This window comes from Candoia aspera, chromosome 8 (genome assembly GCF_035149785.1).
Source record: "Candoia aspera isolate rCanAsp1 chromosome 8, rCanAsp1.hap2, whole genome shotgun sequence".
Taxonomy (NCBI): Eukaryota; Metazoa; Chordata; class Lepidosauria; order Squamata; family Boidae; genus Candoia; species Candoia aspera.
The window spans coordinates 37547419-37563209 of record NC_086160.1 but is presented as its reverse complement, the minus strand read 5'-3'; the positions used below and the strand labels follow the sequence as shown (position 1 = coordinate 37563209).

At 34.7% G+C, this 15791-nt stretch overlaps 1 protein-coding gene across 3 annotated transcripts in view; it reads right to left on the bottom strand.

The window, feature by feature from the left end:
- LRBA (LPS responsive beige-like anchor protein) overlaps positions 1–15791 on the bottom strand; it is a 409112-nt gene that overhangs the window by 109330 nt on the left and 283991 nt on the right. For all 3 annotated transcript variants that reach the window (XM_063310174.1, XM_063310176.1, XM_063310175.1), the window contains exons 40-43: positions 8209–8326; positions 6502–6604; positions 4239–4354; positions 3014–3126 (exon numbers count right to left, since the gene is read on the bottom strand). In XM_063310174.1, coding sequence (XP_063166244.1) covers positions 3014–3126; positions 4239–4354; positions 6502–6604; positions 8209–8326 — 450 coding nt within the window. The remainder of the gene's footprint in view (positions 1–3013; positions 3127–4238; positions 4355–6501; positions 6605–8208; positions 8327–15791) is intronic.

Below are 15791 nucleotides of genomic sequence, written 5' to 3'. Positions count from 1 at the left end.
AGATAGGCAGCTGGGGGAAGTTGAAGCACCCCTGCAGTCATAAGGGCGGGTAGGCTGCCAAGCACCCGAATTTTGATCACGTGACTGTGGGGGCACTGCAACAGTCGTAATTTTGGGCACAGGTGGTAAGTCCATTTTTTCAGCACCATTGTAATTGCAAACGGTTGCTGAATGAATGGTCGTTAAGTGAGGACTACCTGTACTGTAGCCCATTCTGAAGCAAGTATCAATCCACTATATTAGGAATGTTAATATAAAACTCCACTCAACACTGTCATCTTACAGTGCAGCATTTAGCACATAGTACAAGTCTCAGAATCTGGTGCTCTCCAAAAATTCATTATTTCAAATCTCATAGTCCCCAATAATATCAACTTTGACCAATACATCCAGAGGACACTGAGTTAAGAGAGCTTGTATAAGTAACATATTGCAATCACACAGAAGTCTTGTCATGAAAGGAAATAAGTTTCTGAATTTACCAACTGGATTAGGCTGATTATGACACTGAATAGCACTGACAGAGGAAAAAGATCTTACATGGGATATGCACTCTGACAACTAGAATCACACTTTCTATATTCTGATGGTTTGTTATTTGTCCTGACTATTGCTTATGCATCAGAAGATGTTTACATGATAGGACAGTGGAGCAATCAGGATTCAAAGGGCAGAAGTCGATTTGAAGAGCACGCTGTCATTTACATAGTACCTGCTGAAATATCTTTAAATCAGATTGTCTTCTGGTATCACATAGCAGCAAGCTCCATAGTCTACAAAAAGATGCAGCTTTTTTTAGAGAGTTGCCAACACATGCTATACAAGAGTCCTCACATGCTCCAAATCACCCTTTCCCATTTGAATATAGATGGCAGTATAGGCCCAATACACATAGGTAACTTTTTTTTACATTTTTATGAGATACAATAATGACAGAGCTGCAGTGAACAAAAGTTATTATAATGTACATATGGATTGAAAATAAAAGTAACTGAGAAAAGATTGTAACAATCTTCTAATGAAGCCATAAAAAGGTGAAGCAACAAAACTTAAGGGAATAGATTATTTCTACAAGGTTCCTTTCAATATATCACAATGTAATGGGGATGAAATGAGGATGGAAATTGATTGGATCGAAAAGGAGACAGGATGTGAACAAGACAATGAGAAACAAGGTATATTTCATAAATAAAATATGTACTCTTCATAAATAAAATATGCCACACTTATTCATTTAAGAGAAACACTCAGACCAAAGGAGAAAAAAACACTGGAAATACTCTTCCAGTGTTTGCAAGATGTAATCATCAGGCATAGAATAATTTTCACCAACATGAATTTCATATGTTTTGATTCAACTCTGTTGCTTAAAAACAAGACTTCAGAGTTAAAACAGAATAAGCCAGGGACTGTAGTTGTAAATCAACTAAGTCACATTTTTGGCCAATAACTATCCTAACAAAAATATTATTGTGGAAAATATTTCAAAATGACAGAGACAGTGCTATGATTTTAAGAACTGAAATTCAGTTGAAAAATTTCAGTACTACTTGGTGATGCTAAACCTGGGAAGTGTTTGGAGAGCTGTACGTTCTTCAACTCTGTTGCCATGGAAGCTGCTTCTGAAATCTATCCAAAGTGCTAGAAGCAACTCAGCTGGCATGCAGAGATGCTGCTATTTTTTAAAAAAATGCAGCTAAGAGGTTCATTGGATTAGGGTATGCTATACTATTTACCGACCTTAGATCATTAAATTCTACATAGCCAAAAATATTTTTTCCAAAGTATTTTCATAATGAAATTTAGCAATATTATAGTTTATTTTATATCATTTCAGTCTTTTATCCCAGCTGATTCCAAAGGCTCTAGGATTCCTTACAGAAGTAATATATCAGATAATATGCTAAGTGCTGCAAGTTTTAAAACATGGTTAAATAAACTTTTATGCAAAGTAAACAATCTCCAAGACTTGGTTAATGAATAAAATATGGAAATGTCAGCAAGTTATATTAAGATGTCTTTTATACTTTATCTCTTAAATTGCACAATAGTTCATAATTTAAGATCAGCAACTTTTTTATTTTATAAACTATTTTTTTAAACTATCTTTTGTCATAGTGTTATGTTATACCTATTTATTCAATATTAAGTCCACTAAGTTTAGTAAATATGTTTTAGAAGTACTCCTAAATTTCATTTAAAACTTGGTCATACACAGCAGAATGTAAAAAACACAAGAATAATTATGGATGATTGCAGTTTTCCTCAGCTAGGCCCCCTATAGCTGGGTTGGAGCTTGGCTTATAAGCCCCAATACAAATGGACTTCCTGAGAAAAAAATGGCAGACTGAAGACACTCCACAAAAAGCAGAGCTGATGACTGCAGCGAAGAACGAAGAGCTGGTGAGTAGACCAGCTCTTTGAACCTCTCTGGATAAAGAGAGGACAGGAGATCACCCACAAGTGCTCCAGACAGTTGCTCCTTGCAAGGAGACTGCAAGAGAGCAGTCTACAGCGGGTTTTTGAACACTGGGAGACGGAATAGCCATCTTGCTCAAACCACAGTCAACGCCTTTAAAATGACACCAAGTTCACATACTTTCCTTTCTAATCACTTTTGGAAATTGCTTATTAACTACTTTTCAGCTATTGAATTGACAAATCTGAAAACATTGGGTGAGTTTGCCTTCAATCCTTAACAAAAGAAAATTTTAACTACAAGCTTAGGAACTTTAAAAAATCAAAATAAACAGCAAAAAGCTAATTAAGACTTTGATTTTAGAACATCAGAAACAGATTAGGGTCCAGATAAATCTGAAATAAGATTTTGGAATTAATTATAAAGAATCAGATTAGCTCGCTCCTTCCTCCCTCCCTCCCTCCCTCCCTCCCTCCAAATCTTAACCAATACTCACAAACTATGATGAAAGCTGAGTCAATGTAGATATGTTCTACATGGGACTGGCTGTACCTTTGACAAATCTCAGAAATACTTAGTGAGGAAAAAAAGTACCTTTGACAGATCTCGGAAATTACTTGGAAGTGTAAGGTCCAACTCTTCTGATTCATAGTTAGTGATCACCCAAGGAAATACTGGATACTGGTTTAAATCATTGTATGTACGCCCTGGTGAGAAAGAACAATGATGCTTTTTTTAGATGAAACAAAGTTAAATAAACCTTTACTAAACCTTATTTATTTGTTTGTTTGTTTGTTTAAATTTCTCTGCCGCCCATCTTGTGTACAACTCTGGGCAGCTACAACTTGTAAAAATGACAAATCACTAACAGTTCAATATAAATACCTAAAAATACATATATAAGTATAAAATATAAAATATAGAATTTTATATGAATGAATCCAACTTCAGGAAATGAAATGTAGACAAGAGTTCCATCTATCTTTTAAAATGTCTATATATAGAATACTTTCAAAAGTGAAAGAATGAATTCTTATGAAGGGCAATTTAAACTGACGCACTAATATGGAAGCCACAAAAGACTGTATTCTGGGTTGCAGATGTCATGTGGTGAACGTAACCTTTTCTATGTTACTAGCAAGTTGACCAATGATACAGCGACACCGTTTTCTTAAAAATATTGTTAACTAATGAAAAGTTGCAAACTAAATGAATACTGCAAATAGTACTGAAATAACAATAATTAGTATAGACTTATTGATATATTAAGAAAGAAAGAAATACAGCATGTACTATACTAAAAATAAAGACACAGAGTTAATATTGCCTTCAAGGCTATGCCCTGCATCCCCCCTGCTGATATTTTCCACCCAGTAAAGACAATATTATTTAATCTTAATCTTTGAGTGAGATGAGTGGTGATAAAATTTGAAATATAAATAAATAAATATATATATATATATAATCAGGCATGTGGGAGATTTTTTTACTTTTTGTTGTTGTTGACTTATTATTGATGGACTGCAATATTATCAATTATATTTAGCAATGAGTTTGACTGAAGTGATTGATTTCTGTATTTTTATATTATTGCAAACCACCTGGAGTTGTATGAGCTGGCAGGTAGACAAATGTTGAAAAATCAGTGATTAAATAACTTACAGGGATTCTTCATAAATGTTAAGGAGCACTAGTAACGAGCAAGATCAGTAGCATTTACCTAAAAGGAGACACTCAAATTCTTCTAATTAATTTTCAGAAAATACTATGCCAAATGAATAATTTGTTCAAGCAATCTTTAAAGCATTTCCATTATTACCTGCAATAGTGTTTAGAAACATGAGATATTCAAAGTTTGAAATTTCTCTGTGCTGCCATCGCTGAGTCATATTTGAAGCTTTAAAGATTTGACGTGGAGTGGCCATAGAAATACGCCTGAAATATAAAAAAATTATGACATGACAGGTTAAGTCCCTGAGCAATCTGGAACCAGGATATACTGCTGAGTTAATTGGGAAAGTTCTGCTGTGTACACTGGGAATCACAAGAATATCTGCTTGCAGTCGCTTGTGAGTAGCCTTTCTTTAGGGTTGTGCCTATACACCAAAACACTCTCTACTGGAGGTTCATAAAGCCTCTACTATTTCAGCTTCTAAGTATCCAACAAATTTGCCTCTTTACTGAGGTCTTATCTTTGTGAGTCTTGGATGAATAACATGTTTTTCTCTTCTTTCTCTGTTCCCTCTTCTGTTTACTATGTATCATTTCCATATTGTTTTTATTCATTCTTTTCTATTGTGTATTTTAGATGTAAACTGTTTTGAGATGCTTTTGTATAAAAAGTAGTACAAAATATATTTAACCATCATCATCATGTAATATAATACCTACTCAAAATACTTATCCCAGATTTAAAGTGCTTAACTACTTCTCTTCAATGAGAGTTCTAGTTACACTTAAATTGATGAAATATTCAACTGTAGGATCCTAAAGAAGTCACTGGCAGATTAATTTTTGCTATAGGGTTTTCTCTTTTCAGAGTAAACATAGCACAAAGAACTCAGAAAACATGTTTCCTATCATGAGTAGAAAAATATTTGCAGAATATACAGTAAATAATAACTCTATTGCAGATTCCCTAAAATAAAATTATTACGTATTCTGTTAGTAGCTCTGTACATCATTACAACTTTTTTTTTAATCCATTCAATCATGTCTGAGTCTTGGAGACTGCCTGGATGAGTCCCTGCAGTTTTCTCGGCAAGGTTTCTCAGAAGTGGTTTGCCATTGCCTCCTTCCTAGGGCTGAGAGAGAGTGACTGGCCTATTGCTTCGTCGAGGAGCCAGCCTACTTAAAATAGAAACTTCTGCTTGGATCTACACCTTTTTCTATTGGCTTAAGCTCTCTTTCTTTACAATCGGATTGGCCCCTCTAATTGTGACCAATAGCTTTCAGTCTTCCTGGTTCCAGGCAATAAATGACAAATTGCAATCTTATGGCATTACGTGGGCAGCCATTACCATGGTGGGTTTACAAACATGCACTATCTGACCTCAAACAATGGGCTATTGATTTAGAGCTGCAATCAGATTTATCAGTTCTACCTAGAAACAACTTTTTGAGCCATTCTGAATATTTTCTCTGATCAGCCAGACATCTAAGCTACATAACAATTGCAAAATTTAGAAGGGCTTTATCCCTGGCCAGATTTAATGTCCTCCCAACAGCTGTTACTGAAGGGAGATACTAAAATATCCTGTTTGAACAGAGACTGTGTCCATGTGGTGGAGGAATAATTGAAATGATGGAACATCTTATTTTGTATTGCTCCCTCTACGCAGATGATCGCCAGGAATTACTATCCCCATTCTTCACTAAACATCCTGGTTGTACTGAATCATTTTATCTTAAGTTGTTACTATCCGATCTATCTGATTTTATTTTGTTGACCACAGCTGAGTACTGTTCTATAGTTTGCACAATACATCATAACATCTTCTCTAATTTTTCTTAAATATTTTAGAATTTTATGTGTTTCTCTTTTTATCCTAATTAATTGTGATTTTGTTTTATTTGCTGGTCTATGGCCGAATAAAGATTGATTGATTGACTGGCCCAAGGTCACCCAGCTGGCTTTGTGCCTCAGATGGGACTAGAACTCACGGTCTCCCAGTTTCTAGCTCAGTGCCTTAACCACTACACCAAACTGCCTTTACAACTTGTATTATCAAACATCAATTAATCTTTTTCCTAGTAGACTTCAAGACCGTGTCGCAGATCACACGAAACTATTGTTTGTTTAACTGAATTTCTGAATAAATGATGGCTGGTTGGATTCATGCACGCAGATAAGACAAAGCAAATAAAGTACATAATGGCTTAGCATAATACATGAATTTTTTGCTCAAGTATAAGGCATAGTCTGCTGTTACCAAATAAAATAAATAGAAAAAAGAAACTGCTTTATTTTCCTAGATTTCATACCTTTTTTTTCCTGATTATGGCTATTTGCTTTCCATATTACAAATTTATATTGTAACACTATCACCTGAAATTGTTTTCAAGAGTTAGAAATAACATACCTGGTTTGGGGCAATCCAAAACTAGTACCAATTCCAACACGAGGTAAACAACTGATGACTTTTTTTGCAGTTGCAGGATCCGGAAAGTTGAACATGACAGCAACTATGAACAAAAAGAACTTAAAACATTATTTGCTGTTGTTTATACAGTGGTTCTTGGCATAATAAATCATATGACTGAATAGTGAAAATTCAAAGCATATATTTTTAAGATGCTTTCCCAACATAATATCACAATTTTAACAACACAGTATTCACTTCCCATAAAATGAGTTTACGTTGGTTGCCCTCACTGTTGAGACAGAAGCTTTTACCAAGCAGTGAGTTAGTTTTATGATTATGGAGATATTATGAAAGCAGGCTTATAAAAAAATTATTAAAGAAACCAGGTTTTGTTAAGCTAAATAATTTATTTTTCTGAAGTACTTCTAGCTAAATATACAATTAAAATAATGAAGCCATTTTGGAGGTAAATAACAAAAAATCTTATTTAATATGTATTTATAAGAAGCAGTATGAAGTCAACAGTGAAAATGGAGATCCCAGGAGCCATACAAGCAGTTTAAATCTGTGACAGGACAAGTTACCAAAATGTGCAATCTCTAAGGTCCACTTTTTAGCTTCTTTTTGTAAGTTGCTGTTGTTGTTTTGGAAATTATTTATTTATTTTTATCCTCCCTTTATTATTTTTATAAATAACTCAAGACAACGAACCTACCTAATACTCCTTCCTCCTCCTGTTTTCCCCACAACACCACCTCTGTGAGGTGAGTTGGGCTGAGAGAGAGTGACTGGCCCAAGGTCACCCAGCCACCTTTCATGCCTAAGGTGGGACTAGAACTCACAGTCTCCTGGATCAGATTAGTTTTCTGTGGAAACAATGCTCTATTTCCCTTATCTTTATTCTCATAATGCCTTCATCTTGTCCTTCGCCACTTATTACTTTGAACTTTCTTACATTATGATGCCAGAAGTCTTGCCATTCTTGCCTATATTGTGCTAATAATTGTAGTAACAGCTATTTCCTGTGACTATGCATTAACTGAGAGTTTTTCCAAGCCAAAGATTTCTGAGAATTTTGATTATTGGACCTGTACGATAGACAAATCAGTGCTCCTTTCTACCCTAGCATTGTTGGCATTCATTGCTGGGAAACATCTTCCAGTATAGGTTAATATTACCACATGTGGATTACCCATTAAAGTTTAGGACCCATCCTGGCCCTTCTTGATCTCTCAGGGGCTTTTAATACCATTGATCATGGTATCCTTCTGGACAACTTTGGGAGCTGAGAGTAGGGGGCACAGTGTTGTGGGGGTTCTCCTTCTTCCAGGACCAGTTCTTGGTAGGAGGGGAGAGATCTAGTTCTAGACCTTCACTTTGAGAGGTCCCTTATAACTCTACATTGTCTCTGCTCCTATTCAGCATTTACGTGAAGCCGCTGGATAACAACATAGCATTAAGTATCATTGATAACTGATGATACTCAGTTACACACCTCTAACCCTGGCTGACCCAGAAGCTGTGGGTGTCAGGGCTCCTGGATCTGGAGACTTTCCATTTTTAGTTCTGGACGGTCCCTTTGTGTGTGAGAGTGCTGGAAATTTCAAAATTTCTGACTGGTAATTATAAGGAAAATATAATCTTACACAGTAAGCTAGTGAATATATATTTCAAACTCTTAACAAATTCCATTTCCAAAATTACCTCTGTTAGCCATAAAGATTTCCAGTGCTGTGTTCTGCAATAGATAGCGTCGAGAAAACACTGATCGAATCTCGGAAAACAGCCATTTCCCATGCAGTCCATCTGTATAAGCAAGTATCTGATAAAGACAAATATAAGAAACATTTTAAAAATAAGCAATTGTTTCATTCTTTTATGGAAAAAGCATGCAGTAAATATGCACAATGTGTGCTTTATCTTCAGTTATTTTATACTCAGACTTAAGAGAAGGAGCATGAACAATTCAAGTGAATCAGTATCACTGATCAAGGGTAGAGGAGAGTTTCTTTTCATAACCCAGAGTTTCACCATGATAAAAACTGAAATCACCTAGTTTAAAAACCAAACAAAACTGTATATTATGTATATAATTAATTTACGTGCACATTAAAAAAAAAATTAAGTAACTGCTAGGATGGGGGAGCATGACCTAGATGGTGAAGCATGGGCAGAAACTTATTATTATGTAAGCAAAATTTTTGCTACAACTATTACAGTTAGGTTTGTATCCACTTCTTCAATCTGGAACTCAAGGTGACATATACAGATTATTCCAATACTGTACCTCTAAGGTTGTTTAGGATGAGAGATAGTGACTGGTCCACAGTCACCCTGTAAATGTAAACATGAAGTTGGGATTTTCTGGACCTAGTTTAGTGTGCTCTGACTAGTATCCCAAATTGGTTTTGGTTTATCCTTTCCCATCATGCACTCCTGAGAAAAAACATTTCACTTAAACCTGCTGAATCTTACAAGGAGAAAACTCCACACACACCCCACATCCAGGGTTTATTTGTTCCTGGAGAAGACTTCCCCTTCCATATATTACATTGCAATTTATTTTTCAAATTTGCCTCAGTTCTGATATTCAGTACAAAAGTAAACTTTATGGAAGATATGTAGCTTCCCCTACTCTTCCTTGGTTACCTCTAAGAATATAAAACTATTATATTATCCCAACTGTACTATAGGTTTCCATAATGCAGCATACTTTTGCCAACTGATTAGAATAAAGGTATTTCTGGTATATTGTATTATTAAATATTACAAAGGAAGAGAAAAGATGTGACATCTGTGATTCTGTATCCAGCATTGAACTCTGCAATCCAAGTCTATACAAATATAACTGTCATTCATTTAGTTATTCTCAATATCCTTGATTATTCCAATAATAGCTAATCATAACAAATAGAGAACTTAACAACAGTTCTTAGCTGATATTAAATGATAAAGCATGGTTATAATAAACACATTTTTTTCTTTTGATAGAACTTTATATATAACTTCAGAAACTCAAAGAAGCTTCTCCAAGCAATTTCTGAAGCATTAACTAGAAAAAGTTACCAGTCTGGAGGCAGCTAAAACAGGCCTTCATTCCTTGTTGGAATGGTATCTGCCTGGTCTGTAGATTCACTTCAAAGTCTCTGGAGTTCAATTAAAACTGGATTAGGTGAAAGCAGGCCTTCTTTGGGACTTTCTTCCTTGGAAACTCCACACATACTGAAAGCACCCTAGACAGAGGTCTAGCCCTCCAGTGAACCAGTTGCTATGGAAACTACATCATTACCACTCCTACTGTGTTATCACACTAGGCATATTAGTTTCTAAGATATACATACATATCCTTGTTCAGTTGATTTTTTATTTTGGAGTATGTCTTGGAAAATTGTATCTTCTTTTTTAAAAAAAAAATCTTAAAGCTGATTTTTAACATATTATACCAAATACAGGAACCCTGCTTATTCAATTTCTATGAAACCCTCTGTTAAATGTTGTGTTATATATTATTTTACATTTAATTCTCACTGGCCATTGCAGAGGGGCTATGTTTTTTCTTTCACACTGAACAGACACACAGAATGTTTTGAGCAGCACAACCTCACTTCTATCTATAGAAAGAAAATATTTTAATAACTAATGCAACAGATGAAGCCTTTTAGATGAAAAGTTCCAGAAAATATATTATGTTAGTACTAATAAAAATAAATATGTATTTTAACTGAAAAATGTATTACCCAGTTTTTTATAGTCTAAAAATACATGTACAGTGATGCTTAAAAGTCTGTGAACCCTTTTGAATTTTCAGTATTTCTGCATAAATATGACCTAAAATGTGATATGTTCTCTACACAAGTCCTAAAACTAGATAAAGAGAACCCAATAAACAAAGAAGTCAAAAATATTATACTTGTTCATTTATTTATTGAGGAAAATGATCCAAAGCTCCATATTTGTGTGTGGCAAAAGTATATGAACCTTTGCTTTCAGTAACTGGCATGCCTCCCTTGGGCAGCAATAACTTCAACTAAACATTTCCAATAATCGTTGATCAGTCCTGCACACTGGCTTGGAGTAATTTTAGTCCATTCCTCCTTACAGAACAGCTTCATCTCAGGGACATTGTGGGGCTTCCCTGCATGAACTGCCCAGTTCAGGTCCTTCCACAACATTCCTATAAGATTAAGGTCAGGACTTGGCCATTACAAAACAATAATTTTCTTCAGTTTTAACCATTCCTGGGTTGTATGACTTGTGTTTTTTGCGTCAACATGTGTTTTGGAACATTTTCCTCAATGAATAAATGAACAAGTATAGTGTTTCTGACTTGTCTGTTCAATTGGGTTCTCATTATTTTGTTTTAGGACTTGTGTAGAGAACAGATCATGTTTTAGATCATATTTATGCAGAAATATTGAAAATTCAGAAGGGCTCACAAACTTTTAGCACCACTGTATATGGAATTAGATTAAAATTGTATTAATGAACAGAATATCTATCTATCTATCTATCTATCTATCTATCTATCTATCTATCTATCTATCTATCTATCTATCTATCTATCTGAGTTTATGAGCACTATAACAATGTAACGTTGCAGCCACTATTAGAACATAGTTACAGAAAAGCATATGAAAACCTAAATACATCTCACCATGTAATTGTGAGGAGTAAATTTGTCAAAATACAATAAATGTGATGAGCTGATAATATTTATATAACATTTTAAATGCTATTTTTAGTTTTTGGCACCTCTGTTACCATGCACAATCATGTGTGGTCCCTGAAAAGTTTAACACCAACTGACTTATCATGTTACATAACTTCAGCCCTTATGGGTTATGCTTTAGGAAACCAAACCAATCATATAAACCACAGTAAAGTAAACTATGACTTAGAGCTTTAGTTGCCAAACATTAAAATGTACCAATTTAGAAAAATAAGGGGTTTTTTTTGTAGAGCATTTAAGACAATCTCAAAGAGTAATTCACTGAAGATGTCAATTATTTGCAACTGAACTCAGCTATACCACTGATTTTGGAAACAAACACATTAGAATAAAAATTTGTCTCTTCATAAGTATTCTATTTCCTGTTTAGGTCAGTTACTGCATCTAGGTGTTAAATGACTTAATTCCATTCTTCAGTGTAGAAAACCCAAATATACATTTTTGAAATACTATTGCAGTGTTCAAAATAGTTTTATAAGCACAAAAGAGTGGCATCTGTAATGGTATGCCATTACTTAGCACTGCCTTTATGATGTCCTCTTAAAAGAATAGATAAGAATGTCCAAGTACACAGTGCATCAGTATAACATAAGGTTAAACATACTGATATAATGTCTACATGCAGTTTGATCTGCATATGAAGTGGGTTCACTACTGAAAGTTCCTGCTACCTAGAATCACATGCTGAAAAGATGTTAGGATTAAAGACAAGAGACGGAACATTCAGGAAAACAATGATCCAGCGCATATCTCCAAAATGAACCATGAAGTGCTTACCATAAAGAAAGACAGTGGTTTTGAACTGGCCTTCACACTAGCTAGACTTGAATATTATTAAAAAATCTGTGGGGAGATCTCAAACATGCAGTGGATAGAAGGAAATCTAGGAATATTTCTGAGCTAGGAGAGTGCTGTAAGAAAGGGAAGGAAAAAAATCTCAATGCAAGAATAGAAATACTCTTCACAGGGATTGTTTCTAAGGTGTTATTTCTGCCCAAGGAGGTGTAACAAAGCACAGATTGAAAGGGTGTTAAATGTTTGCACCTGCCATATTCACTGTTGTCTTATTTTTAATTTGTAAATAACTGCACATAAATATCTAGCATGTATTCAAATTTTCAGAAACAAGTTGTGTTTAACATTGTACATCCGTAGGTTGTGTCAGCTTCCTTTCACCTAGGAATATACTGACCATTCAATCTGAGCAGGTCTCCATTTTTTTTTTTTTTTTGCATAGATTTTTGTTATATCAAGATTGAAGAAAAATATAATAATTTAGGCTAATGTAATTTCTTTATAAAAGCTAATTAAATAATTACCAGAATATTTATTTTCATGTGAATATCAGAAAATGTCAGATTCCAGTAAATATATGCCTTGCACTTAATTGGGTAAGTAAACTAGATTATGTGTGAATTGTTTCCTTTGTAAGGGAAAAAAGAAATATTTCTGTGCTTCAGATAACATCAGGCATCTAAACATGACTAACACAGAGAGCAGGACAATGATGTTAACAAACAAAAGAATAGCTATCACAATTATTAGTATTTATTTTAAATCAAGCTTAAATGGAAAATGTTTATTCATGCAGTTATTGAAAACTTCATCATAACATTTTTTTACCCATTATTCCCACTGCAGATTGATATACATTCTCATTCACTTCTTTCGTGTCACAAGCTCAATTAAGCATATTCATTATTTTAATGTTTCACTAGACATTTTAGCAAGCACAAAGAATTAAAAATAAATAAATAAAATGCTGTGTGACCTTTGCATTGATCAGACTAAAATGGTTTAAGTCTGAGTAAGGAGGCAAGATGATTTGGGGGGGGAAAAAAAGCTCTTATGTTTTCTCTTCCAATTACTGCAGGAGATGATAAAACCACAGCAAATGATGTATCAGCTCATTTTATCTTATCGCTTTGGGGCTAGGTGACAATGAAGTTCATATTTCACTGGTTCCCATTGAAGATTGTGAAAATTACTTGCCCTCCTGACCTGAAATTTCACTAGAAGACAGAAATTTCTCTTCTGCAAAGTAATGCAATTTTTCATATGTCAACCTTTAGCCCAGCTTTAAAAATTAATTTCATTTATATTAACCAATGATATTGATATTTTCACAGAATGATTTTTGATACATGAAGCAGAGACTAACAAACCGATGTCTGAGATGGGTAAAACTGTTTTTTTAAGCTGCTGAGATAGACAGATTTATAGCAAACTGAATTCCTTTTTCATAATGCATTATTTCTGCTGACCTGATGCACCTCAAAGCCCATGGCCTGTAAATTATTCATTTGCTTTTATGATAGACCTTTTCCTTATTTCTAATCCCTTTCTGTTTATTTGTTTTCAAACTTTTTTGAAAGGCATTGTAGCAAAATGTATATTTTTCTGTATGTTCAATTTTAGATCCTCTTGGCATGAACAGGAGAAGCAAAGATGGGATTAATCTGAGTCCCATAAACTATATGGCTTTATTGAACAGCCTGCCTTAGAGAAGTTTGGCATCTAGCCTTATTCAAGTATTACTTGCAGGATTGAAGTTTTAGGCACAACAGCTACATCCCACAGAATCTAGGTAAAATTAGAAAAAGCTAAGAGCTGATATTGGAGATCAAACATTACAGGTTACTCCAAATAATTGTATTAAGAAGGGTAATTAATAATCCATTACATTAAAGGCCAATAAATAAATACACACATCTGGACAGCAGTGACAAACAGGCAATAACAAAATTTCAAAATAATTGATTTTTTTTTCATGGGATATTAGGAGGAAACTAGAGCTTTCCAGAGAGGATACAATTGGGCAACACAAATGTCATGATAATCTCCTAGCTAACTACAGACATGAAAACAAAGTACATGATTACTAGATCTGATTATATGGTAATTATTTTATAGATGATGGTTCTCTATTGTTGGTCTGGAGTCATGAGACACCTAAATCGAATGAATGAATGAAACATTTGAATAAATTTTCTATTTGGTGGATTACCAAATCCAAGACAAAGACAAATAATCATTCCAAGTAAGCAGATTGGAGAACAGATTGAGCAAGAATATTAATAATTTTGATACTTTGACATATAGTAGCCTGAACTTTCAGTGTAAAGTTCAGTGTAAATATATGAGGACTATGATGATAATGATACATATTTTTATCATAGTTCTGTGATGAAGTGAAAGGTCCCCTGTGCAAGCACCGAGTCATGTCTGACTGGGGGAAACGCCGCTTTCGCAACATTTTCTTGGCAGGCTATAGTGGGGCGGTTTGCCATTGCCTTCCCCAGTCGTCACCTTCCCCAGCAAGCCAGGTACTCATTTTACTGACCTCGGAAGATAGAAGGCTGAGTCGACCTGAGTTGGCTACCTGAGAATCCAGCTTCCGCTGGGATCAAACGCGGGTCGTGGGGAGAGTTTTCAGTTGCAATACTGCTACCTACCACTCTGCACCGCACAAGGCTCTAGAGTTCTGTGATATTTTTGACATATGGTAACCTGAACTTTCAGTGTAAATATATGAGGATTGTGATGATAATGATACATATTTTTCCAATTCCTTTCCTAACAATTGTTATTATATATGCCATTTTCACAGCAACCCTACAGATCTGACATTTTTCCATCTGCCGACAATTTGACCACCTACAGTATCTCCTTATCCCTGACTTCAGATCATATATAGTATAGTTATTAAATAGTACTAATATTCTTAAAGATTTCATATGTTTCTCCCTTACATTTTTTATTATTCTTCTTCCATATATTGGCTTGATATATTCTCCTACAACTGCCATGTTTTCTAAGGATCTTTTCACAAATCAAAAGTTTTTAGGAGATACATAATGAATAATGGATCATTGCTGACATTTTCAGAACTCTGAGAAACTGATGGATAGAATGTTCACACTCATGGTTGCTCCATGTCATTGAGGGGCCCAGGGCCTGGTCTTCCATGAAGCCTGTGTAGGTACCTAAGAATTCCCATATAGTTGATGCAAACAGTAATTTGAAAACACCAGAAGCTCTGACTTCTCCACTTAGCAGAGGGAACTAACAAATGTCACAAAAGCCAGAATAGCACTGGCTATCACTGGTATGATTCTCATCTCCACAATATTTTTTCTCACTCTGATGGAAAATGGCTGTCCTTTTTCATACTGATTGATCACACTGGCTGTCACCTGTAAATTCTCTCAACAGGTAGATAAAAGAGGAATGAACCATTCCACCCTCACTTCCCAAAATGGATGGGAAGAGTGAGAAACATCTATTTACTTTGCAAAATGCAAACAAGGAATAACAAAAATACTTAGCTGAAAAAGGGAAAAATATTCATATATGTACTGGATGATATATGATAAACTCCAGGGTGCAAAAACAGTGCAGATGACCCATTGGCCAGTAAACTGTAAGCCACAATTTCTTACTGCAAGTCTCTATAGACTTTAAATATTTTCAAATCACTTGATAAAACCTTTTAATGAATCTCTGAATAAAGGAATAGGCTTGCAAAAATACATGTATGTTGTAATTCCCACTTTAA